The sequence below is a fragment of the Lagopus leucura genome, unplaced genomic scaffold (genome assembly GCF_019238085.1).
Source record: "Lagopus leucura isolate 7727_CA_CO unplaced genomic scaffold, USGS_WTPT01 Super-Scaffold_1, whole genome shotgun sequence".
In the NCBI taxonomy this organism is placed as follows: domain Eukaryota; kingdom Metazoa; phylum Chordata; class Aves; order Galliformes; family Phasianidae; genus Lagopus; species Lagopus leucura.
In genome coordinates, this window is record NW_024962250.1 from 15,113,751 (window position 1) to 15,140,236 (window position 26,486).

The following is a 26,486-nucleotide window of genomic DNA, read 5'->3' on the forward strand; positions in this document are numbered from 1 at the left end:
GTTATGTTTTCTATTGACAGCAGTAGAAAACCAACATTTGTATGAGATTTGAATATAACTACTCAACATAGTCTCGCAATTCTTCTTATGCTGGAATTGAGCCTGTTGTTCTTGTGCCAGATTCCACACCTAATACTTCTGCTGAAGCCTACACCTGTACTGCTGTTGAATATGATGGATTAGCAATGTTTTTGGAGCATTGTGGAAGTCATCCTTGATTGAATCATTGTGATATATTGTAGATATATTGAAATCAGTGGTAGCCTATAATTATTTTTATAGTCTTTGATGTATGTAAGAAACCTCGTAGAATTTCTAGGATGTGGTAATTTCCCAATTTAAAAAAATTTTGTAGCTGACTGGCTGCTTGTGTGTGTGTGTAAACATATATGATTTTATTTATATCTGTGAAGCAATATTGATATGATCACTTACAAAATATTGAAAAGTTTAGAAAAAAAGGATCTGGCAGTGGATTATCTGAAAATTGAGTATGTCACACATTTGAGTTATTTGTTATTATTACAGTGCTACACAGGAGTGTACACAGGTTATAATTGTAATAAGTTGTAATAAAGTTTGTAAGTCTTACTACAGGTCCATGAATTTTTTTATGATGCACATTTACAGAAAAGATGTTTAGAAACATAGTTGAAAGAACAGTCTTCACAGGTGGCTTGAAAATTGAATAGGTGCTCTTTTAACATTCTGTTGCATTGTGTCATAAATTCAATCCACCTGGTTAGGTAACAGAAGTTACAGATATCTAACAATACTTGTACAAGATATCTTCCTCTCTAGATTTCTCAGAAGGTATTTATGTAAAGCTTAACAAAATCAGGAAACATAGTGGCTGACATTGGCAAGCTGGAACTTCTCCCTTTCTTATCAGCATATTTTTATCCTAATAATGGTTTGTTAACCATTTAAATTCAATATAATGTTATTGAAGTTAAAATCCAAAAATCTAAAAAAGGAAGCAAATAATGAGGAAACAAAAAACAGCACAGCATTGTCATAGGGTCATTCATGTAATTGTGCATACTGAAAGGCTATTACCAAGTGATGTGTATATTGCATTTGTACTCTCTGAATGTCCATGCTCTAGTTCTAGTTGTTTGTTTCATGCTGGTCTTTACAACTTTGCCAGCATAAGTGACTAACTCAAAAAAACGTACCATTTGCAAGAAGGATGTGGTAGCACTTTTAGAACTTGATGCAACTTAGCATATGTATATTTCTGTGAAGAGCTGTGTTGTGGAAATTTTATTATTTCCTTTATCTTGATTGTTGGAGCACAGTCAAACTTGAGATCTAATTCAATTACAGATTTACGTTCCTTCATTTTTATTCTGTAGGTCACAACTGAATATCTAGTTGGCTGTCAGGTGCTCCCTAGGTGATGGCAAAATATTTTAACTGGTGGCAGTAGTCAAAGGTGTAATTCAGTGAATGGGAAGTGGTGCAGATGCTGTTAGAAACTTGTGTATTGTAATGTTTGTAATCACATAGCATTTGTGATAAGTTGCAGTTTTCATCTTTGTGCTACGATGTTACTTCTAGTTGACTTCTTTTGACCTCTCATGTACCAGTGATATACATATGGTAGATTATTCCCCTGACTTTCATGCTTTTCTAGGACGAATTAATAGAATGAGGTCCAATGAAAGATCATCAGCCCTTCCACCAGCATAGTTTTAGAGTTTGCAGCACTTAAAAAATTCCCCTTGAGCCCTGTTAGAGGCAGCAGAACTGAGTTTCCTCTCAGAGTAAAGACATTTTTGTAATATGGGCTTTCCTAAAAATTTCCAAAACCCTATTTTCACTTAACTTTTTCACTTAACTGTGAAACATCAATGTAAATATTGAGCTCTCAGACTTCTGATAAGTATTATCAGAAGTATTATCAGAGCTTGTGCCTTTTTGTTTTTATTACTTTTGCTTAATATCAAGAGAGCTGTTAAAGTTACTACTAGATATGTTTTGTTTTCCAAAGGAAATAAAAAAAATATAAAATGACTTATTGTCTGAAAATTTTTATATTTGGAATTGATTAGTAACCTTTAATATAGCCCATTATTTGACAGCTTGGTTTGATCTAATTCTTGAAAAACAGAGAATGCAGAGGGTCACGCTTTGGGTGACCTTACTTCATATAACTTATGCACTTGTGTGCTTTGCTGTATAATATTAATGTTCTTTTTGCATAGAAGTTTCATATTCAGTACAATTAATTTGTGGGCTAAAACAGTGTTCGGCAGTTTTTAATCCTCATGTAAGGCTTCATATTTTGTCACCTTTTGACCTGCTCTATTAGGCTTTATCATGATTTTGTGAATTTATTTCAGAAGTTTGCAAAAAGAAAATACATTGCTCAGATACTGTATAAAAGAAAAGATCTTTGAATAGTATCTGGAGCTGCAGCATGCAGTGTCATTTGCTTGAGGTTCATGGACAAATTCAGTCATAATTCATTTTCTTTTTAGATCAAGACAAGTAGTGTTTGCCAAGCTAGTGATACCAAAGTCGGCATCTCTTGCAGATTAGGCTGCATTGGAAATTAAGATGAAAGAGAGTAGTTGGGTTCTGACTGTTGATCTAAACATAAAAATAGATACACGTGTATGCTGTAATCACACAACTTGCTGGTAACAGTGAACACAGTGTTTTGGAAGGCTGATCAGTGTATGCTTTTTGCATTAAAAGGTGCACTGGGTAGTTTTCTTATCCTAGGCCCAGGAAAGCATTTAGAAGCACAGAATCACCAATATTGGAAACAAACCTGTTGCATTGCCTGGGTTTGTTGTGGCCAAAGTGCAGGACCCAGCACTTGGTTATGTTGAACTTCATCCTGTTGGCCTCAGCCCAGCTATCCTGCCGGTCTGGATCCCTTTCTACCCCCTGGCAGATTGATGTTTCAACCCAACTAGATGTCATCTGCAAACTTACTGAGGAAGTTCCTGTTCAGTAAAGATACTGAACAGCACAAGTGCTGATTCTGACCCTTGGTGGGGAATGCCTCTTGTGGCCAGTCAACAGTTGGGTTTAATTCCATTCAACACCACCCTCTGAGCCCAGCTCTCCAGCCACTTCTTTAACCAAAAAAGAGTGTGCTTGTCTAAGTCATGGATTGCCAGCTTCTCTAGGAGAATACTATGGGAGACAGTCTCAAAGGCTTTGCTGAAGTCTACATGGACTACCACTAGATAGATTGTCCACTGTGTGGATAGAATTTAGGAAAAAAAAAGACACCACACATTATTTTTCTTTCTTATCAAAACATTACTCGATGTATAAATTTCGTAAAATGCTGTTTTATTTATCTCAAAATTCTGAGCATTCTAAAGCTTGTTGAGTTTGATTAAGTGGGATAGCCTTTGCATGAGGTGAATGGAACCAAGACAGTGGCTGCATTTACTCAAGATTACGAGACTTACAGGGGCTGCATTTACTCAAGATTTAACAAGGTTTTAAAACTTTTCTTATAGTCTTTTGCACTGTCTGAAGTGTTTACTGACAGTGTTAATGATCAAGTTGCTACTATAACATTTCTGTTCTTTTTTTCCCTTAGTTATTGTATTTTCTGGCAAACATAGCTGTCCTGCAAAATTGTGGAACAGTGTTTCTTCATTATAATATCATCCTCTCTCTTATCTCAAGTTTCATTGTTTCTCATATCTGTTATTGCTTACTAAACCTGGAATTTGATCCCATATGATGTATCAGTGGGAACATATTGTATGCTGTTAATTCTGCAATCTAAACAGTAGGAAAAACTGTTACTGTTTGTTCTTCCATTAATTCTTCTAAGCTTAGGTGCTTGTCAAGCTCAAGTGGTTTTTGTAATTAAAACTGAAAGCTTGAATGATCAAATATGGTTTCATATTGCTTGGTATGGTGTTTACTGGTTTATTTTATAATTCTTTTTTCTCATGCAGGAGAAATCTTCAGATACATTTATGGGCAGTAGCTGCTCTTGTGAAGTAATCTGCAACAACAGTGATAGTTTATCTTCTTTAGAACCGGATGAGCAACAGAATATCAGTCCAATCATCTGGAAGGCTTTGAAACATAATTCTTTGGATTTCAGTGAGTTTTGTGCAACTTTCATTAGGAAAGTAATAGTGAATATTTTATGCACTGCTGGGGAGGGGTGTAGCTGTTAAGACTATAAGACAATTTGTACCCATTAATAGCCACCTCTTTTAAAAAAAAAAAAAAGTCTCCTACTACAATTAAGTTTTTTGGTAGGGAGCAATAAATCTGTGGTAATAAAACTCAAGTTATTTTGCAGAAGAAACATAACCCAATTTTTAGTTTCTTTCTTTCACACATTAATGTTTATAATTTGCCTGAACTAAATTAATATTACTGTCATTACAGTGGAGGGAATTAGTTATTTAGAAGATCATGCCAGTACCTGTATCCTAACTCCATTTTAAACTGAAAGTATAAAAGGAAACTCTAAAATGGGTAATAAAATGCCATGACTTGTCTTGCTTGCCTGGACAGATTGGTGTCTATTCCATTAATAAAAATGTCACCGTGTCATGTGCGTGATCAAGTTTAGCACCCTAACAATTTACTGTCCCTTAGGTGAGCTGCAGAGCAAATCATATGCCTAATAATAGCATTGGCTCAAATGTGAGATGACTAACACAAAATAAACTAGTGTTTTTAGAATGGTGACTTACTGAAGTACCACAACATCACTTTTACTCTAAGCCCAAAGATTAGTAAACTCTGAAAAATAAGTTTCATAGTGTAACAGTGTTTGATTTGGAGTGGTGCATAGGCACTTTTAATGTGGATAAATTCTGGGGATTTTTAAAACAAACAAAACAATAATAACAAAAGCACCTAAACAGATTATGCACTTGCTGCTTATTAGAACCATATTAAATTCTTTTAAAATTTGACAAGTAACTTTGAAAATCTGTTTCTATGTTGGCTGAATAGTTTTGAAAATTGTAACTTTTCAGTATCACTTCTTTAATGTGTCTTTATAAGAACAAGTAGAAAAACTGTAAAAAGTCAGGGGAAAAGAAGTAAAGGAGGAGAGAAAAATTGAAATTCTCAGCTAAATACTACTTATAAGCACATTTTCTGGAGGCAGTGTTGAAGTACTGCTTTGTTTAATGAGTACTGAATGGTAGCTTGGATACCAGCACAGTTGTAGTATTTGATTTATACCTACATTTCTGTAAATAAGTTATGAAGAATTTTTAACAATTTATATTATGTTGTTTTTTTTCCATGGTTCTTCTTACTTAAACAATTTAAAATGTATTCTTGGTTAATGTGACTGTTTTCATCTCTGTAATCATAGTGCTGTTATTAATTTCCCATAGGTAAGACATTCGGAAGTTCAGGGAAATCTGTGACTGGTTACCAGTGGTTTTCATGCATCACTGCACACTTTCATCCATTAAAAGACAAAAATGCTCAAGAGGCAGCAAGGGAAGCATTTTCGGCTCTCCAAGGTGATTTTTTTCAGATAATCCATTATCAGCTCCTAATAATACATTCTCAAATACGGTATAAAAAAAGGAGTCTGTATTGCAATGTGATTTTGTAACTTCAGGTGTTGTGGTTGTCAGTTTGCCACCTCATCTAGTGTTTGATTGGAGTCGTTATTGGCTTTAATACTGAACACACTGTAATTTGGCTGCCAGTGAAGGCCCTAGAAAGCTAGCACAGTGCTCATATCAGTGTGATGCTATTTCCATAGTACTTATCATGTGTGAGAGTACATGTGTGCTGTTGATGCTGTCTACTTGCTAAAGCACTATTATAGCTACTATAATTTTAAATTAAGTTTTCTGGAAAACTGTTGAACATTTTGGCATCTAGGATTAGGTCAGTAGCCATAAATCTTACTTATATTCTCAATGCAAAGGAGAAACTGCTTTCTTGGGAATTGTGAAATCCAAGTTCCTTATTATCCTGTCCTTACAAGGTATTGATATATAATACAAAATGTTCAATTTTTTTTTTTTTGTTATAATCATTAGATTAAGCACATTTGTACAGTCTTCTTTTCATTCATAAAAATGGAAATAAGTCTTATTAAGTAAATTCATGGGCTTGAATTCTTGCTCACTCACAATTCTTGTGAAATGTTACTGTGTAAAATCTTGAACATATGTGTCTGATTTCGCGATTGAATAGAGGGCGATTAAGAAACCATAGAAATTGTTTTGAAATAAGGAAGTTTATTGTCAAAGGCCTTTAAGCTAGGTTTTAATTGCTTGGATGTCAGAAGGGTAGATGTGATTAAATTTTTAATAAAAGGCAACAGTATTTAGTATAAATCTTCTGGACAAAATATGTTAATTAAAGCAAAAGGTTTGCATAATATTTTATTTTGTTCTTATCATATTTCAATGGATATCTGTTAATACTGATATTATATATTTTTGCTACAGCATAGATGAGAACTGATTGTGTCTGTGTAGTTCAGTAGCCTGTTGCTTTTAGCACATTTCTTTCATTATCTGTATTATAATCAGGAAAAATAGCAATATTCTCATCTTTGGTTAAAAATGACAGTTCTCAGATTTCCTTTGGGGTTATATTATTTTTGTAAGAGGTTGTGGAAGACTAGATGAATTAAGTTTCTGACATGGAAAAAGAAGCGATATGTTTTTGAGATCTTTACTGATAGGCAGATATCCACAAGGCTTTGTCTGTAGTCATACTTCTGATCTATATAGCATTTCAGTCCTTTATGGTTTAAAAATGGGATAGGCACAGTCCTTTTAACCTTCACTTTCCAGGATTAACTGATTTAATGATCTCTAAAGAGGATAAGTGCTTCTCAAAGGATTCAGAAATAGAAAATTATTGTTGGGCATTATGAAACATGCAACTGTTCCATGAAGTGGTTGGATTTCTTCCATAAAGCCAAGTACAAGAGGGAATTCAGTACGTTGCCGTTTACTGTTATTTTCTTAAACTGTTTTTTTAAGCATATCTTTAGATGACAAAGATTGAAGTGCTTTACATAAAAAGCAGCTTTGGACCAGATTTACCATGGCATATCTTCCTAGGCTTCACTGGAGCAACATGGTTTTTTATTGCATTAAAAATTAGTCTAAAATACTACTTGCTGTAGACAGTTTTGATGTTGCCTTCTGTAGCTCTCAGTCTAAAGATCCAGATAACTCATTAAAAAAAAAAAAAAAAAAAAAAAGCTGTCCTTTTTAATGTGTGTCAGAAGCAATTCTGTATAAGAAAGAATGATTTTCACCTGGCTGTATTTTACAAATATTTTGTAAGAGTGAATGGCTTGAAATTCAACAGAAGGACTTTCCAGGTGTATCCTGGGAATGTGCTATGTGATAGTCTTCTCTTTGGAAGCAGAACATGTAGTTAAGAACCCAGGTGATGAATTGGTAACTGGTTCATCTTTTTTATGTTTTTACTAACAACAGTACCTTGGGAGATCAATTTTATTATGTTTGCAAGCTAGGGAGATATTATTTCCCATCATTCCTCTCATTTACGCAGAGAAAAAGGGAATTGTACTTAACATATTTCTAAAAAGTTAAAAGTTATAAATTTATCCAAATCTCTTTGCCTTTGACTTGCTATAATGCTACTTCATGTCCACAAATTAGAATTTGTTTCTCAGTTTATGCAATTTAGACTTCCTTTTTTACATTTTTTTTTTTTTCCTCCGACATTGCACATAATGCTGTAAAACCTTTAACTGTAGTCTCAAACTCTACTTGACTAAAATTCTGGCTGGAAATTTACAAAATGTCATTATCTTCTCCTTGAGTGATGAAATAGCACCTGATATTGACCTGGTGATTACTATCAGGCATTATAAAGTACATTTATATTTCTGGACAGAATTATGATTGTGTACTAATTTCTCAGCTGATCATTTCTGGAGATCTGTCTTGACTTCATGCAAGTTCAATGTCAATTATTTTATAATCTCTTGTATCGCTTAACAGGGAATGTCTTTTTCTGTCAGTGAGAATTTCCCTTTCTCTCTTCAGACTGCCATCACTAGTGGCAGTATGACTAAATAAAGCTGAGATATTTAGAATAAAACCCAGTGCTGGTGTGACCACATCGACTTTCATGGAAGTGTGCCAGATCCTCTACTATGTTTAAAGGCAAAGAAATGTTTTCCACAAAATTTCTCACTAAGGCAAGGGTGAAGACTATTTATACTCTCATGCTACTCCTCTGGAAGGCTATATATAGATACGTATAGATAGAAACTGTAATTCTAAAGGACAAGAACCCCAAAACTACATTGAGAAGAGCTTTATGTATCACATTTAAGTTAGGTAAATGCTATTATATGCTCTATATTTCTCCACGGCTTTCAGAGAAGACTTGCTTCATTTTATTTCTCCAGTTTATGAGTTGTGAAAGGTCCACACTGCAGAGCTGATCCACATATCTTGTATGGTATTGATGTATGTAAGAGTAATACATTCTCCTTAAATGCTATGGTTGAAATCTTCTATGCATACACATTCACATTATTTCCACTTCCCAGTATCTTTTCTTTAACTTTCTGTGCTTGAGCTTTCCTGTGCTCACATCATGTCTTCATTTCTCCTGTGGCTACTTCTGTTTCCTACCGTCTGTCTTGCCATTTATAACTCTTTCCTCATTATTGAACTTTTTTTTTAAAATCAGCTTAGACAAACGTCCCTCCAGAATAGCACATAAATGTTTGATCTTTTTATTTGAGAAGAGTTATGGACTAAAGGATTTCTTATTGTCCCTTACAGATCTGTTAATTTTTGATTCGAAATCTTATAGATTACTAGCTGTCATAATCTGAAACAAAGCAAAAAGTTAACAGGAAAAAAAAAAAAAGGATAAAACTTAGTGATATAAAAAGTTAGGAATGTAACTTATCTATTTGCATGAATGCATGATACGTTTTCTTTTGGAAAGGATTCATTAATGTGTGGATAGAATTTATCATTCTATTTCTGTCTATTTAGAAAATGAGACATTTTCATGAGAAAATTTCATGCAAAATTGGGCATTATGTAGGGATAAGAAGTATGTTGCAAAGCCTTCAGTCATATTTAGACAACTAGTTATTACCAGTTTGTTTTGTTGGACAAATACAGGATGCCTGTGTTTAAAATATTTTGTCTTTAACAGCTACATTATTTTTATCTTGCAGCAAGTATAACTTCAGAGGGATTAAAACTGAAGGATATTATTTTAGTTCATCTGTATATGAAGAGCATGAAAGATTTCAATGCTATAAATTCAGTTTATGTGACAGAATTTGATTTGTGTCCACCAGCAAGGTAGGATTAGACTACTGCTATAGTATATTTATAATGCACTGTAATGTACTGTATTATTGTTATCACATTTATGAAGCTTTTCTACAAATATTTATGTCTCACAGACTTGGAAACAGACTTTTGCTACCTTTTGAAGTAATCATGTCAGGGGTGCTCAAGTCAGAAACACTGGAGTTGGAAATTCTTGCCTTTGTATTTTCCATAATGTTTATAAATGCCTCAATATGACTTTACAGAAAAGTAGTACATTTTTTGCAAGTTTCAGTTCTCCCTAACTCAGGTGAAATGACAAGTCTTTTGTATTGATGGAGCTCTGTTTGCTTGTGTGTCTCTCGGTCTTGGCAATTCTCCTCCTAACGCAGCCCAGGATAACATCAAACCTGGTGATAAGGGCACGTTGCTGCTTTCACTGTATACTAGGACCCACCAGGTCCATTTCTACGAAGCTGCTTTCCAGCTGGACAATTCCCAGCATGCACAGGTGCCTGGGGTTTTATCTTATTGCAGGATTTTTGCACTTGTTGTATAAGGTTCCTGTCAGCCCATTTCTCCAGCCTTTCCAGGTTTTTCTGAATGACAGCATCACCCTCTATTGTAACAATCACTGCTCTTAGTTTTGTATAAAACTTGTTGAGGGTATGCTTTGCCCTATAATTGAGATGTCCGATGAAGATTTCGCAGGGTTGCACTAAATGTATCTTTGGCGTGACCCAATATGATCTTTTCTTGTATGTTTCCATCATCTCATGAGTTGCATAGCTATACTTGCTTATTCAGTAAATATGCAAATATGAATAAGAAATTACTTCAGAATGCGCTGAGTCTAATATTTTCACTCATAGAGCTTCAAATCATAACTATTTAATATCCATCATACAGAACTGTTAACATTGGGTCCTTGTCAAGCTCTGACATAATGAAACAATTTGTTAATATTGAGAATTTGATCCTGATGTTATTTGATTTTAGTTTGTTTATTATTAGTTTTTTTGTTGACGTCACTGGAAATTGGACTACAAACACCTAGCCCATGAAAATTTTGCTCTGCTTTTTTAAATTGTTAAACATAATTTTCCCCTTGTAAATTCTTTCTTGCATTTGTCAGAAGAGCATATTTCTTATAAAAGTAGTTCATGTTTTTAAGCTTCTGAGATACTGTGTTCAGTATACAGAATTACTTTAGTTTGAAAAATAACTTGGGTGGATCCTCTGGAAGTTACCTAGTCCAACCCACTTCTCAAAACAGGCAACAAAGCTTGTATCTTGATATTTTTTAAATCAGTTGTTCAGCATTTTCTAATGTAAAATATTACATACTTTTTATTACAGAGAATGAAGTTTAGTCACATGAATTTTAAGTATAATGTGAAAATAGCTAGAAGATATTTGTTTTATTATTTACCATCGTTAAGATGGTATATTTACATTCTCCAAATTATCTATAGTCTGAGTGTCAGAGGAGAATAAAGACAGCAGGAAGAGGCTTTTTTGAGATCCTAATTGTAGTCCAGAGTTACCAAACAGTGGAGGAATGGAGTAGTGGTTGTGTGTGCCAGAAGAGGAAGGATTTAGACTCTGCTGTAAACTACGCAAAAATGTATATCTACTGCTCTGTATCTTAAGTTCTCTTTATGGCACTTTTTCCCCGATCTAGTGTCCTTCATTTCTCATGCTGCTGCATGTCTTAAGCCTTCACGTTTGCACAGCTGCACATAGTTTTCCATTACTTCTTGGAAAGGTCATAGTATAACTGGTAGAAAGACTAGGAAGTTGCAGGAGGAAATGACATTGATTATTTTATAGGACGTACAGATGTTGCATTTTAGCCAAAAGAAAAATTAAGCAGCAGTTTGCATGTCTGCATTGTTGCATTATGCACAGAAGCCTGTTTGTGGGAGTTCTCACAAGCAATATGCTAGAAGCATAGACTCAGGAGTCTATATCTGCACTAAATTTGCAAAATTGTCTTGAAAATTCACCATCCCAAGCAGAAAATCCATTCATCCATGCTTATGATGATGATAGTGAGGAAAAAACAGTGTATTTGTGTGGGAAAGGAGGGGAGAAAGATTCTTGGAAGAAATAACGCAAGACGATAAGAATTTTGTAAGGTTCTGTTACATGATACATAAAGAGAACAAGTAATTTTTTGTTGGATACCTGCTGGGAGATAAATGACATTTTAATGCATACACTGCAAATATAATTATGTTTCTGGCTTTGAAACATCATTGTTTTTTTCATTTTTTATTCTTTTTATTTATTTCCCTCTCTGCCCCGCTCTCCCCCCCTTTTCCCCCCACCCTTCACACACACACACAATTTTCACTAGCCATTTGCAATATACTTTGTCTCTCATTCAGGCACACAGTTTTGAAATTTTTAAGTTTGGAGCAAACAAAAATGAACTTTCTTAATGAATGCTTAAGTAGGTTTTCTGTGCGTTTGTCAAACAACTAAAAGTAAAACAGAAAAGTATGCTTGGTATTGCATTATAGCATGTGAGGATGGTGCAAAGCAACAATGAGCGGTTGCTCATGTTTAGAAAATTGAGCATTTAGTCCAACATATGCAAGGTGAGTCAGTGAAAAATGATGATACGGCCAGGTGCTCCCTATCCAAAAGCTGCTTTAGCATAACTTATTTCCAAAGTTGCATGGTCAAAATTTTCTTGGTGAAAGAATTCATGTATTCTTAAAATAATGATATACACCGTAAAAATAAACAAAGGTAAATGAGCCATAGGCTGTGGTACTAGTTTCTTCTTGTTAGTGAAGATTGCCTTGCTGGAATTGTGAAGCTGATTATCATTTGGAGAGGAGATAAGAGTGTAAATACCAGCAGGTTACTGCAATACTGTAGTGTTTGTTTTTATGTTCCTGGTAAAATTTCATTATATAGTATCCAAATTAAAAGAAATCAACATGGAAAATAAATGCTGATAGTGCATGCAAACTTTATTTGATAAAAGATAATTTTCTTCTGCTTTCAGAGTGTGTGTGGAAACCCTGTTGCCTGATGGAGTATTGTTTTGCATTGATTGCCTTGCACATAGCTGTGACATTGCAACAGATGACGTATTAAGTGAGGAAAAACTGGTCATGCATGTACAGAGTATTTCCCACTGGGCACCTGCTAGCATAGGACCTTACAGTCAATCCATCAAGGTAAGGAATCTTTGTTATTTCATGTGAACTATATGTCAGATTACTGAAGTGGGTACAGTTTGAAAGACTCCCTCCTGTCCAAATGAGCGTACAAGAGAAAGAAAGAAGGTATTAAAGTTTAAGGAAAATATTTTCTAGTGTAAAAAACAGAAAGAAAAAAAAAAAAGAAAATCACTGAATCACAGAATTGTTCAGGTTGGAGATCATTGAGTCCAGCCTCCCTGCAAAGCAGGCCCTCTAGACCAGGTTGCAGGGCAGGTGTCCAGGCAGGTCTTGAATGCCCACAACCTCCCTGGGCAGCCTGTTTCAGTGTTCCATCACCCTTACTGTGAAGAAGTTCTTATGCACATATGTGCAGAACTTCCTATGCTTCAGTTTGTAGTCATTTCCTTTTGTCATATTGCTGTCACGTTCTCATTTTTATAATCTGCTTAGATTACAAATGCACTTTAGGAACAGCCAAGATATTTGAAATTTGTTTAAAGTGAGCAAATCCAGACTTCTTCCATGGATCAGTCAATTGTAAAATGCCTAAGCAATGAAATTGCTCTTGATATTGTTCAACAATTTAAAAGTACACAGAGGTTGTACTTTGTTTCCAATAAATAACAAAGTAAATAGAATATTGCATCTCATATAGAAAGCATGAAAATGAGGCAGCAAAATATCGATAAGTAGACTGAAAATTTGAATGAAAACTTTTTGCAATGAAACAAAAGTCCTCTTGTCCAGCTTGCGCCAGCTGAGCTGATGGAGTATGTCACCTTTTATACTGCAAAAACTCTGTATTTCTTTACTAGTGTTTTTCTTATAAACCAAGTCTAGCCCAACAGTACTATGAGAACAAAAGGTAAAAATTTGAAATTTATCATGCCAATATCCTTCTCATCTGTAGCAGAACAGTGGCAGAATGATACTAGGATTTAAATTCCACTCAAAATATTTATATAAAGGTTCTTTTCTCTTTTGAGAATGTTCTTTAAAGATGACCTCAGTGTTTCCAAATAGATGTAAACTGTTTTAAGATAAAATAAGGCTGACTTGTAAGAAAAAAAGCAGAGATCATTTTTCTTGGTCCGCTTGTTTTAATAGTATAGAACACTGTCTATTTCAGCTACTGGAATGTAAGCTACATTAGAGTTATGGTATTGTATCACAAATGTCTAGGACTTGCAGTGATAATTATTTTCACTATAGTTATTTTCTAATTATATTAGCTGATGTAATAAAAGTTATGCCTTTCTGTAAGCCTAATCTCATAGGGTAATGAGAGATCAAAGCATGGTCATGCTGGTTTTATAAATTTTATTTACCGTCTTTCAATCCTGTGTGAGAAACGTGTAGTAGTGAATTCTAGCCATATTTTAAAAAGAATTAAGGCGTTTGCATATTTTCAGGGTTTTTTTTATTTCTGATATTACTGGGAGACTATAACAGGCAGAATGAAATCACTTAGTTTATCTTTGTCCTCATCATGCTTTCAGTACATCTGTGGAAAGCTTAAGTTGATACTGAAAGAGAATTATATGGTCCTTTTGCCCTCATGTTTGGGGATGTTCCTTTTAGGCAGACTTCCAAAGTATTACAATTATACCTTTCTAATACAAATACAATAGAGTATCTAGGCTACATTCTGTTTCATAACATGCAGTCATAAGCCTTCATTAAAAATTTTTTTTTCAAAAGTCTATCTCAATTGAAACACTAAACACATAAGTAATTTAAAAGTCTATTTGAACTTTGTTTTGAAAAAGTTCCTTGTTTTGCTATCTGGAAATGAGCAAATAAACTGGAACAGTAGAATCTATTGTACTGTCATTCCACAATAATTTTTGATGCTGACATTACCTATTTTATAGATATAATGATATACAATTATCTATGACTTAATTATGTCACTTCTAGATGACACTTCTAGATTTTCCTTGTGACCTCAATACTTTCTCTGACAGCTGCCAAATTCTAGTTTCTACCATCCTTCAGGCATCTTATTCTCAATGTTCTCTTCTACGCTGTTTGAACCTAGTAGCATAAACTCTTAGTTTCTCTCAATTCTAGTGTCAAGGTCCCTACAACTAATTTGGATTCTGTTTCCTGTTTATTCACGTTTCAGTAAATCACTTATTTGCTTTTTTTTTGTGGACCTGTCATTTCTAACTGTTCAGTGTTGCACAAAACTCATGGACCACGGGCTGGACACATCTGGTGTAGTTGAATCCAAGTGATCTGTAGTTTCCTGAGAGTCAGAAGTTACTATACAAACATCTGTATCAAATAGTGCTGATTTCATACATCATTGATACAATAAAGTCTGATTCAAATGGCTATTTAGCTAATAACATCATCTTACCCAGTTTATCAGTTTGAGGTAATTACTCAAAATTATTACTCAAAAGTATTGCTCTGCCAAGGAAGGGGCCACAAGGTTTAATTCTGGGTGTGCTATTTACAGATTAATTAGGACATTTAACTTCATTTTTAATACTAAAGAATTAATCCCATAAAAATTAGTGATCTCGGAGGAGTCAGTTGTCAACTTCTGACAGGATCTCTTTGCCGTAATCTATTAAAATGCTGCTTTTATCTTGTCTTGCCTGTGTCATATTTTATGGATTTTTTCATAAACACTGCCTATACTTCATAAATGTCTCAATTTTCTAGTCTATTAACATTACTTCAAAAGCAATTGATAAAAGAGTAGGGCATGCATGAAATAATACACCAATAATGTGAAGTGCTGGAGGCAAGAACAGTGGGTAGTATCTGCGCAGCTTGTGAGCTGAAACAATGAAAGGATGTTTTATCTACTGCAATAAAGAAACAAATGATCATTTTTGATAGCAGGAAAAAAAGATTGCTGGTAATTGGGCAGATGAAAAATGGGTTACATGGAAAATACAGCATATTTTGAAAATGGTAACTGATTGGAAAAAACAAACATCTCCAAGCATGTATTTACATTTTCCAAACCTTTCCCCTTTGATTCTGATGTACGTGGCACAATTTTTAAATACTTGCTGTGAACTCCTAGAAATGGAAATACATGTGGTTCTTAAAGAAATACACATTTGTGAAAGAGGTGTTTGGAAGGATGTACAAACTAAAAGCCTCCAAGTGAAACACTTCAAAAGTGCTTATAGTTCCTTTGGATTAATTATAATTCCCCAGTTAAGGAAGGATTAAACATAGAGGATTTGATTCATTAGATAAAGTATTTTGCCTTTCCTTTCACTACATTTGTATGAGAGAGTCTGAGTTTTCAACCTTACATTTTAAGTTTTGTTAATGAAATTGAACTCTTCATCCTCCAGCATCCAAATAGTGATGAAGTCAGGAAACCACAAAGAAAACTAGTAGCATAAAACTAGTAATGCTTAAAGAATATATATAAGTAGACAGTATGGTAAATAAAATACATTTATTAAAATTCTAAAAGCAGTAGAAATTTCTAAAAGGCATCTATTACGTTGTCTCTGCTTTTAGGTATTCTGAGCATGCATTCTGTAGAGCATCTCAGCTCCCACTCATATTAAGGTGACTGTCAGGAATCAAATGTGGAACTGAGATGCTTAGTGCATTAAAACAAATTAAGTATACACTGGCTTGATATCTGTCTGTCATAGCTTCAGTGGCCACTATTTTACACAAAGTGCATTAAGACGCTGCTATCAGATTCAACTGCCTTACTTAGGGCAATCATTCATAGTGTCTTCCCCCAGACTCTGCTTCACTCTGTATCAATTTAAATTTGCCAGGTAATTCTCTGTTTGCTTGAAAAATCTATAACTGCCTAAACTTTGATTGGTGCTGTTGCTGCCATCTAGGGAGACAGACATCTGTCTGTTTTGTCTCTGCAGTCTCATCTCTTCAGATTTAAGAATATGCAAACGTAAACCATGGTCCCCAGAAGAGTCTAAATATGAGGAGGTGAAAAGGATGACTGTCATGTTTTGTATGATGAAGGGTTTAGTGTGCTTCCTTAGGAAATGCAGAAATTAAGTTTCAGTTCCCTAGAGGCTGAACATTTAATCTAGAGCTCACACTACCCAAATGTTTGTCTGCAGGGTGTACTGGAAGTGTACTTCTCACTTTCCTGTTTTTTAATCACAATTCAAAGGTGAGGAACCATAAACAAAGTGTCAAATTTCAGTATGGTTAGAGAGTTTAGATCTGAGATACTAGAAGCATCTTTACCCTTTGGAGGATACTCAGGATCTCTAATAAGAGGGAGTTGTCTGGTTTTTTTTTGTTGTTGTTTTTTTGTGTTTGTTGTTGATGTTGTGTTTTTGTTTGTTTTTGGTTGTGGTGGTTAGTTGTTTTTTGTCTGGTTTTGCTTCTGTTTATTTTCCTTGGAGAAATGATACAGACAATGAAATTTTTTCAGTCCCAGACTATGGCATTCAGACTTAGTCCTTCCAGAATTTGACTCAGAGTTTTTCATTGCTTCCAAGTAGCTAGTTTAGTAAACTGTATGTTCACTGTGCTGACTGATGTAAATACCAGGTAAGTCTCTAATTTAGGAATGTGAACGTAACACCAAAAGAAAAGTCAAAAAAATGGTTTGTGAGAATTCTTCCAGTTGCTTAATAGAAAGTAATCTTGTATGTTTTTCTTTACTTCCTCTTTCTTTTCCTCTCCACATAACTTGCAGACAGCATTTTTCTGTACCTCAGAAAGAGGACTTAATATTTTTGTGGTTTGTACTTCTACCTTCTTTTGATGTCTCTAAATACATATTGTATACTCACCACAAGTAAGGTTATGTTTACTGATAAACCCAACTGTTTTTCAATGTTTTAAATCTATGATTGGAATTTGATCAATGGCAGATAAGAATACCTTCCTGCTAATGATACATCTTAAAGTTTGTGACCTGATATTTAGCATTCTTACGAAAATATTGTGTAATTATTCTACTAATTCTATGAGGAGCTATGTGTGAATTTATGTATGAAAGGAATCCCTTTGATTTCTGCTCATATACTTAAATTTTATGTATAGGAGTTTAATATACAGATGAAAAACTTGCAGCACTGGGATTTAGTAATGAAGATGTGCCCTAATTGGCTTGATTACTATGAGCAGCTCATTCCAGGCAACTATTTGTTCCCTTAATTTGGCTTGAAAACTCAAGCAACTGAACATCTGCAAAAAGATTTGGCTTTGCAATAATCAGCAGTAAATAGCACAATCAAAATCTGTCAATCTAAGGAATACTTCAGAATTCTTAAGATTCAACATTCAAATTGAATTAAACCAGAAATAATGAAAGACATAACTATAGTGATCATAAACTACATGGACTATTTAAATGAAGCTGACACTATTGTGTAAATCTTAGAGAGGGTTCCAAGAGATGCTTTTGAGATTCAGTAGAAGTTAAGCCTGACTCTCAATTCCTCTTCATTGACTGTCCTTTGGATTGTTTTGCTAGCTGTATCAGATTCACAAACAAGGGAACCTTAGCATGCCTACTACCATCTGCTAGTACTCCATTAAACCCTCACTGAAACCTCAGTCCATTTTTTATGCCAACAAAAAGTTTTCCATGGCGGAAGTGAAACTTTCTCCACTGATTCCATAACAAAACCAGCCTCTTGACCAACAGCCTCATAGCTTTCTGCGTTACTTCTCATCTCTATGCCAGCATGCCAGTTTATAATGCCTGTTGAAGCTTTACCAGAAAATGACCAAAATTTGAAAAACTGGCATAAACATCTCAATTTCACTGTAATAACAGCTAGTTTCACTAATTCCGTTTGTACCAGACTGGATAAAGAAGTGAACATGAAAATAACCTTGCACTTGGCCAATGCCTTTATGGACTGCCTTGAAAATAATTGTGTTATTAATGTCATGGTATATCTGACATATACAGATGAAAAGTTGGTTGCCTGAACTGTAAACCTAAGACTACTGTATGGACTTCTGCCACTAATTCAGTAATTATCAACTTTTTGCCAAGCCATCTTTGAAACATTCATACACTATTGCTTTTCTAGATGCTATCATCATCATCAACACTGCAGTGTAAAAACTCCAGTATGCAGAGAAAATGAGTCCACCTATTTCCATAAAATAAAAATCTACAGCAGCCTGTTAAAAGATGCAGTGTGCAGTTACACCCTTAGATAAGACATATGGTCTGAGCAGAAATTATCTTAGTCAACTAAAGAGGATTTTTAATCAACAAAAAACACTAATGTGAAAAAAGCCACCTGAAAATGATGTTGGGATTTATCAACTTAATAAAAAAAAGTTGCTGCTGATCCTAAATCCTTGCCTGTCATGTACTATCTTATCAACTGAACTTTTAGAACAGCATTGCATACTTACAGCCTGTGACAGAAGAATATCCTAGTCTTAAAATATCTTCCAAGAAAAATTTTCTTGGAACACCTATCCTAGTATTCAAACAGCCCTTTAACCTTGCTGAGCTTATCATTAGAAGCAAGCACTGTGTGATACAAAATACACTCGACAGATCTAGTGTGTGTATCGGGTGAAATGGAAACTCTCTAAAGTAAATAAACTCTATTTAACATCTTTAGATTCTCTTTCAACACTTCTAGAATCATAATAAATTTCATGTACTGTTACAGTAATTTCCAAGTGAAAATGAGCCACTAGCATGCCTCCCATTGAATGGTACAGAAAATCTTTCAAGTGCAAAAATTATCCTTTGGTACTAGCGTAAGCGCTTCTAACGAAACAAAATCTGTGTAATCTCCTAGTTCTGATCATTAAGGGAAATTCACATAAATGTCTTCAGAAGATGAAAATAAGAATTAGAATTTGTACTTCTATTGTTTTTTGTTGTTTTTTTTTTTTAAGTGAAATTCTGCTAAAAGCATGCAGTGATCTTACTGTGCGCTGTGAACTTCCTTGAATGTTGGAACACTGTTAGCAGAAGCTACAAGCTTGTCTGTGTTTCTCCTACTTAATCAGTATCTTCTCTTTCTCTACCTTTGCCTCTTTCTCTGACATCTCATCTGCAGTTTCCATTTTTCATAGAAAGATAGCAAACTAATACACATGCAGTTCTCCTCATCCTGTGTTTAGCTTCAAAAGCGATTGCAATGCTTTCAGACCAGTCACCTAAATTACTTCCTAGGAATAAGATCATTTTTTCCTACATTTTTCTGTTTCTCCATGTTCTTCTTCAATGTTTTTTTGAGAAGGATCCTAATCAGAGTTCAGACATCTTTTTCAGAATTATGTATTTGCTACTGGCAAATTTATTTGGGTCCACTACATTATTTTGGTATTTTGACACCTCAAATTTTTCCATCCCCAATCCCACTTTGTTTTCAGTGGTGAATTTGATGCGCGAGAGCCTGAGGGTTGAGCTCAGGAACAGAAACATTGTCTCTTTCTCTAGAGGTTCAGTTATGTGATTATTGTGACAGGTTTGAAGCGCTCATGAACTGCTTTCTCTTTGAATTTTCACTAGGTTAACTGTTTGTGAGCCATACTGTACCCTAGATAACTCATCCCTATACATTCTCTACAATAGACAAAAATAACAAATTAGTTCTTTGTGTAGCTGGTATTTCTCCCAACTTTAGGTTTGCAAAATTCCACTTGGGGGGATACTCAATGTGTGTGTTTGTGTGCCCACTGACACACTTACATCGACCAAACTTCTCTTTACTTGTTTCCTAAAGCTATCCATGTATTTTTTCATGATACACACCTTCCTCTGTAGTCCAGTTTTGTACTTCCTTGGGAAAGTATTCAGATGTTACGAGACATCAAGTTAGACATTTCTCCAGTTGTTATTCTTAGCAAAAGTATTCTACTGAGATACTAATGTCTCTTCATAAATGTAGCCATATTTTTTCTATAGGACTGAAAGCCAGTTAAAGCAGAACTTACTGTGATAAATCAATGCCCTCCATATCATTATGCACTGAAATAGTACTGAACTTCAAAAATATGTGAAATATTTCTCTTTTTTCCAAATAGCTTTTGATACTCCAGATCTGACATCTATTTTAAGCGTGAAACCTCTTTGCTTTTAGCTGTTTTTTTTTTATTGCTGAAACTATAGTCAGTTGGCTTGAGGAATTCAATCTGAAGCACTCTGCTGTTGTTCCAACTTTTTCCTCCTTGTGCTCTTTCAATGCAAGTGTGGGATCTATCACCCTCAGGCAGTACTAGCAAAGATAGCAGTCATCTTTAAAGCTAGAGCAGTTTGTGTCCATGGCTCTTGTTAAGATCTTCAACCTTTTAAGGAGATAGATTATTGGTTGTTTTCCCATCCTTTCTTATTGATTTTGAGAGACTGCAAATCATTTTTATTCTTCAATTTGTTTTGACTAAGCTTCCTCTTATGTCTCTAAAAACCTGAAAAAAAAAAATTTTCAAGGCAAAATTATTATCTATTCCCAAGTTCAAGTGCTAGAGAGGCAGAGCATTCCTTTAAACTGCAGTTAATGTTTTAGGGGTTGAACACATTTTTATCCCCGAGTTCAAGTGTACTGTTTCTCACCACAAATTCTGTGAACAAAAAGCGTCCTTGAAATCCTTTAAGAGAATTCTGTTGCAGAGAACATTCTCTTAGCAGCTTTTAGTGATGAAACGACAATTTTTCAAAGCAAGATTAGTTGACCTGACTGTTGCATTTTACAGCAGCTTAAAATGGAAAAGCGAAGCTTACTTGCATGTCTATGGCAAGGGATGCATTGGTCTTAGGCTCAGAGAGTCCAGGATTTGATTTTTCTGCACCAGAGAGCAATTTTTGACATCTCATTTTTATTGTTTCCAAGGCTAATAGAGTGTTTTGAAAGGTTTAGATGTTCTTCCTCCATAGCTGATAGACATTTGAGAGTAATTTCTGGTTGTTTGTCCTTTGCTACACCTCCAATTTATAGTTGTATTTGTTTATTTTCTGAGTTTGTGGCAAATTATTCCTACCAGTTCTTGCATGTTAATGTAGGAAAACTTACCATATAGGTAACATTTTTACATGTGTTGCTTCCCTGAACCATTTATCTCTTTCAGCAAGCAAACTGAGAGGCTTTTGTAACTTGAGGTCAACATCCAGTGAGGGTTCAAAAATAAATGTTTTGGCTCCAAAGTTCTGGTAGAGTTCATGTTGTGTCTTGTTATCTTATAAGAGAAAATTGCAATTCACTTTTGACAAGGTAACACTGTTTTTCTCCCAGTTATGGTATGGTGTCAGTGTGACCTGTTTCTTCTGTTTTTGAGTAGAGCTGAATATCAGTGTTGACTTGATTTTTCTTTTAATATTATAAAAAAAAAAAAAATTGTGAAATATTTTGTAGTCCATAGAGATGAAGATTACTGTGTAAGATGATTTCTTAGTATTAGGCAGAGAAGTTATTTCATTTTCTAATTATTTTTTATGTTTCTTTTGCTGCAATTCTTAGTGCTTACATGGGGAGATTTTTTGCTGGTATGATACATATTTATTTTCTTTCATTCTTTTTATTTGCCTTTTTTTATTCCCTTTATTTAGTAATTTGAGAAGGAAAGAGTTGTTTTTAAGAAGAAATAATGCTTTGTTAGAGTCACAAGATTTGTATGGTAAGGCATCTGTTGTAATTGGAATGTGTTTGCCGGGCATTCAAAATGAATGGAAATGGTAGCAAATAGAAAGTAAGTATCTGTACGTATGAGTGGATAGTAAAAATAGTTCCAGTTTAGGAACAGATCTTGATTGTGTAATACTACAGGTTCTAATATACTAATAATATATTTATGTTCAATTCTTCAATTTACTTTAAAAATATTCCTATTTGCTCTTAAAACCTACTAGGATTTTCATTTTAGTGAATGGTTCTATTACAATTGCGCAAAAATATCCCTTATCTACTATACTTAAAGTTTCAGGAATATTTCAGAGCTTTATAACATTAAATCCTTGTGATGAGGATTGTGTTTGCTAACTGTCATCTATGTATCTAGTTATTTATTATGATACAAATATCCTGTGTTTATTACAGTATTAGCAAACTATCAAATAAAACTTGAGTTAGTGAACAAAAGTTTTAACTGTGCAGAATTTTTTTTATCTCTCTATATTTTTATCTCTTTCTAGAAGAAACTAATGATATTCAAGCAACTGTTTTCAAGTGTTTTCTTTAATTTTCAAAATTTATGTATCTGTAGATTACAGATGCAAGAATTAAATTATTACAAGAAAGCACAGAGAAATTAAAATATCCTTCAAACATATGTCCTGAAGTTGCTTAGTGATTCTGCTGCTCTTTATCAAATATTGCAGCATAATGTTTGTGGGTTTTTTAGCGCTATTTGTTAATGCTCTATTTTTCTAAACCAAACTCATTAAGAAAGGGTAGAGTAATCATTGATATATCTGTAGATAGAATATTGAAGCTAATTGAAATCTTAAGACTTGCTTGGGTTAGCCACATGCTTAATTTTTAAGTTAATGTTAATTCCTAATATATTTTCCAAGAGTTAGATATAACTTTCCTTTGGTCATGATTATTGCAAACCAAAGTAATGAAGAGATGTCATTAAAACAGATCACTGTTCTTTCAGTTATGTTTCTGCTCAGTGTTTTCTGTATTGCACCCACTGAACATAGCATTGTACATTACAGTATCAAAAATTACCAGAACTTGTTAAATGCCAAAAATCTTGTCAGTTAAATGCCATAAATGTTGGTAGTAATATGTACTTTCATGAAAGCATGTTTATATTGCAGTCAGTGGGATTTTTGTCTCAGCTAGTGCGTTCAGGAGCTGAATATAGGGAAAGGGGAAAGAAGAGAAAGAAAAGGAAAATAACAATGAATCAAATTGAGACTAAGAATGTTGCAAAGGAACAAACAAATACTTCAGTAAACTATTCCAAATCTAACAAAGTAGATATTCAATGTTCAAAGCTTTGGGTTGAAAATGAAATGCTGGCTAAGTTTGGTTAAGAGGTTAGCTGTAGAGTTAATACAACAAGAAAAGATGAAAAATATGAGAGAAGCTAAAATGTCAGACAGAAAGTAGGCAAAGTGGACAGAAATAAAGAGAAAGAAGGAAATTCATCCTGCAGAGATGGTTTCTGCCGTCACTCTGAGATAAGTGTTGTCTCTAGAAAGGTCAGTTCAGGAATTGCCAAATGACAGAAGTGATAGGGGAGAACCGCATCACCTGATGTAAGAGGAGTATAATAGGTCTCAAGTTGTAATTTTTATCACCGATAGAACAGTGTTTAGTTTGACAAATCTATGAATTCACCCTTGAAATGAGTGGGGAGTTTTAGTGAATATGACTATTCATTTTTTTCCTTCATTTTGTGTTGTCACAAACTTTTCACTCCTAAATGCATGGTATTGCATATTCACGTGGGACCTGATTACTGAGACCCTTAGAAGAAAATTAGTATTAGAAGTGGTACTGAATACTCAAATTGCTATATGCTTTTAATCCAGTAGATTATGTTAATAATTATCACACATAACAGCTCTTGCATAAGTGAATCCTTTAGACCAGTTTGGTTTGCTCTTTTTTTTTTATTTATTGTTAGTCAAATGAGGCAATACTGTATTTGTAGTTAATTTCCATTTTTTCAACCTAGTTATTTTATGGGAAAATTTCAGATTATATTAACAAATAGAAAAGGCATCACCAAGTAAAAAAAAAAAAAAAAAGAAAGCAGCAGGATAAACGTTGTGACCTTCTAGTGAGAAACAGTATGGCATGCATAAAGCAGTGCTGCATTAAATGGAGCAGGGGGGAGAAGGAAGTGGGTAATTATTTGTAGCAGTGCTTTTACTGTTGTTGGAATGAAACAGACTAACAGTGGCAGCAGTCATTTTGCTGAATCAAAGTCCATGTTAGTCGCATTATACACTGCCACAAAAGGTTGTTAAGGCTGGTATTAGCATGTACCACTGAGGACATTGGAAGGACTCGATCTGTCACACTAAATCGCCTTCTTGCCCTCAACCATTGAAGTCTCCGGCTTCTCTGACATGTTCTTTCATTAATGGCCTGGCCTTGACAACTGATCCTAATTGCCTCTGAACCGCACTTCATGTATTATTGGTGTCTGCCTGCCCTGGTTCATGTCAACAAGCCACAGCATGCACAGGGTGTGCCCGGTGCCTTTTGCTGAAATGATGCTCACATAGTCGTTTACCTCTGAGGGTTTGGGTCTCACTGGGAATGAAGTATAAAGCTAAAGATCTTCTTGTCTCTTCCTAGTAATTCTGTAATGCAGATCTGTGCTGTGTACTTATTAGGCATGTATGAAGGCTCAGTAAAGCCTCAAGTCAATTATACAAGATTCCATTGAGGCATAGACAGTAAATGCAAAATAAAACTTGTCTGTATTTTGGTTCCTATGTAAGTATTTGTTTATTGATTCTGAAAAACTTTTTGAACTAGAAAGTATGGGTTACTTTATTTTTCATAAATAAAAATTGTTTTCTCATCTAAAGTAAAGGTATAGGAGAAATATTATCCACAATGTTGACATGATACCATTGCCTTAGATTGAAAGGATCTAACTATACAAATACGTATATATATGTATATATAAATAACTGTATAAAAACTATATAAATATAAATTTCCTATTATTCAGTATGCAAATTAAAATAAAATCTATTTAATCTATTTCAATATTCTCTCTTTTTTAATGAGACAGCATCATAAATGTATTTATTGATATTTCTGAAAACATTCTTAAAGCGCGCGTTTCATTTTATAAAGCGGTATATTTTTTCTTGAGTCGAAAATCTTTTAATTTCAGTCTTGCAGACTGCAAAAACTGTGATGCATTTTAATACACATTGTATTTTTACTGTGAAGTTTTATTTTTAAATGTAACATTTGCCTGTCCAAAATGTTTGTAAGTTTTAAGCATTGCTATGATTTTAAACTTATATAATTCATCGTAATATTATTATTTCTGTGATTACTTCAGTCATTGAGAAAACTGAATAATTTGAATGGGGAGCCTTTTAAGCGTGCAAGTTCTACCAGTGATAATAAAATATAAATCACAGAAGCTCTTTGGTGCTAGGTATCATTTAGCCTAATCTAGACAGTGACATTTGGGCCACTAACAGCATAATCATAGTTATTGCTACAAATTGCTCCATGTTTGAGTTTTAATGTTATAAGTAAATTATGCCACAGGATAATATATATGCTTCTTTGGGAATTAAACATGTTTATTTCAGCGATGTGGATGTGTAATACTAGGTATTTAGCACATTTCTTCCATGTAGTAATACTGCCACCTTCTGAGCTAGAGAAGAATGACTCAGAGATGTAGTTTCCTATTCTAGGGAGTTTCTGAAGAATGCATTGCAGGTTGGTTGTTTTCTTTGAGCCAGCAGCATAACATCCCAAAGTCAAAAGTGCTCAAGACCAGAAATTGCCTGAAACTTGTTGACATTGTGGTTTCAGAATCTGTTGGAGGTAATTTAGATTTTCATAAAGATTGTACTCCTCCTGTGAAGGACTGTTAGGCTAGAAGAAATAGGCTGAAAAAGTCTGCAGGTAAAATTTTGTTAAAAATGCTTTTCCAAAGTTTTACAATAATATATTCATTTAATTCCAGAACCAAAAGAGCACACTGTTTTCTCTATACTCTGTCAAAGGACTAATCAGGAATTAATTCTGATGCAAGTGTTACATCGGAGGAAAGGTTGCTCAGTGGTTTTAGGGCAGGGGTGGCCACAGCTGGGATTAGAAGATGAAGGGGATTGCAAATGTTCCTTCACTATCATTCATTTAGACAACGTGCCCTTCAGCAGAACAGCAAGCCCTTCTGATTTTCTCGAATTAGGAAGATTAGCATGAAGCGCATAATGGAGGATGATGGAATTTGTCATAATTTGCATTGTCCTGGAAAGATTCGGTTTGATAGAGCGATGCATCTCAGAGCATGTCATGTCCCACGGGCAGGTCATGGAGGAAGCTTGGCAGAAATAATTTTGTGATATGTGCATCAGTTGTAAATGCCTCATAACCAATTTGTCAAAAAAAAAAAAAAAAAAAAAAAAAAAAAAAAAAAAAAA

At 34.3% G+C, this 26,486-nt stretch overlaps 1 protein-coding gene across 10 annotated transcripts in view; it reads left to right on the forward strand.

The window, feature by feature from the left end:
* DPH6 (diphthamine biosynthesis 6) overlaps window positions 1–26,486 on the forward strand; it is a 179,219-nt gene that overhangs the window by 68,385 nt on the left and 84,348 nt on the right. For 9 of the 10 annotated variants that reach the window (XM_042863530.1, XM_042863590.1, XM_042863538.1 and 6 more), the window contains 4 exons: window positions 3,939–4,089; window positions 5,352–5,483; window positions 9,170–9,299; window positions 12,292–12,466. In XM_042863530.1, coding sequence (XP_042719464.1) covers window positions 3,939–4,089; window positions 5,352–5,483; window positions 9,170–9,299; window positions 12,292–12,466 — 588 coding nt within the window. Of the gene's footprint in view, window positions 1–3,938; window positions 4,115–5,351; window positions 5,484–9,169; window positions 9,300–12,291; window positions 12,467–26,486 lie in introns of those variants that run through there. The other variant, XM_042863597.1, reaches the window with a different exon arrangement.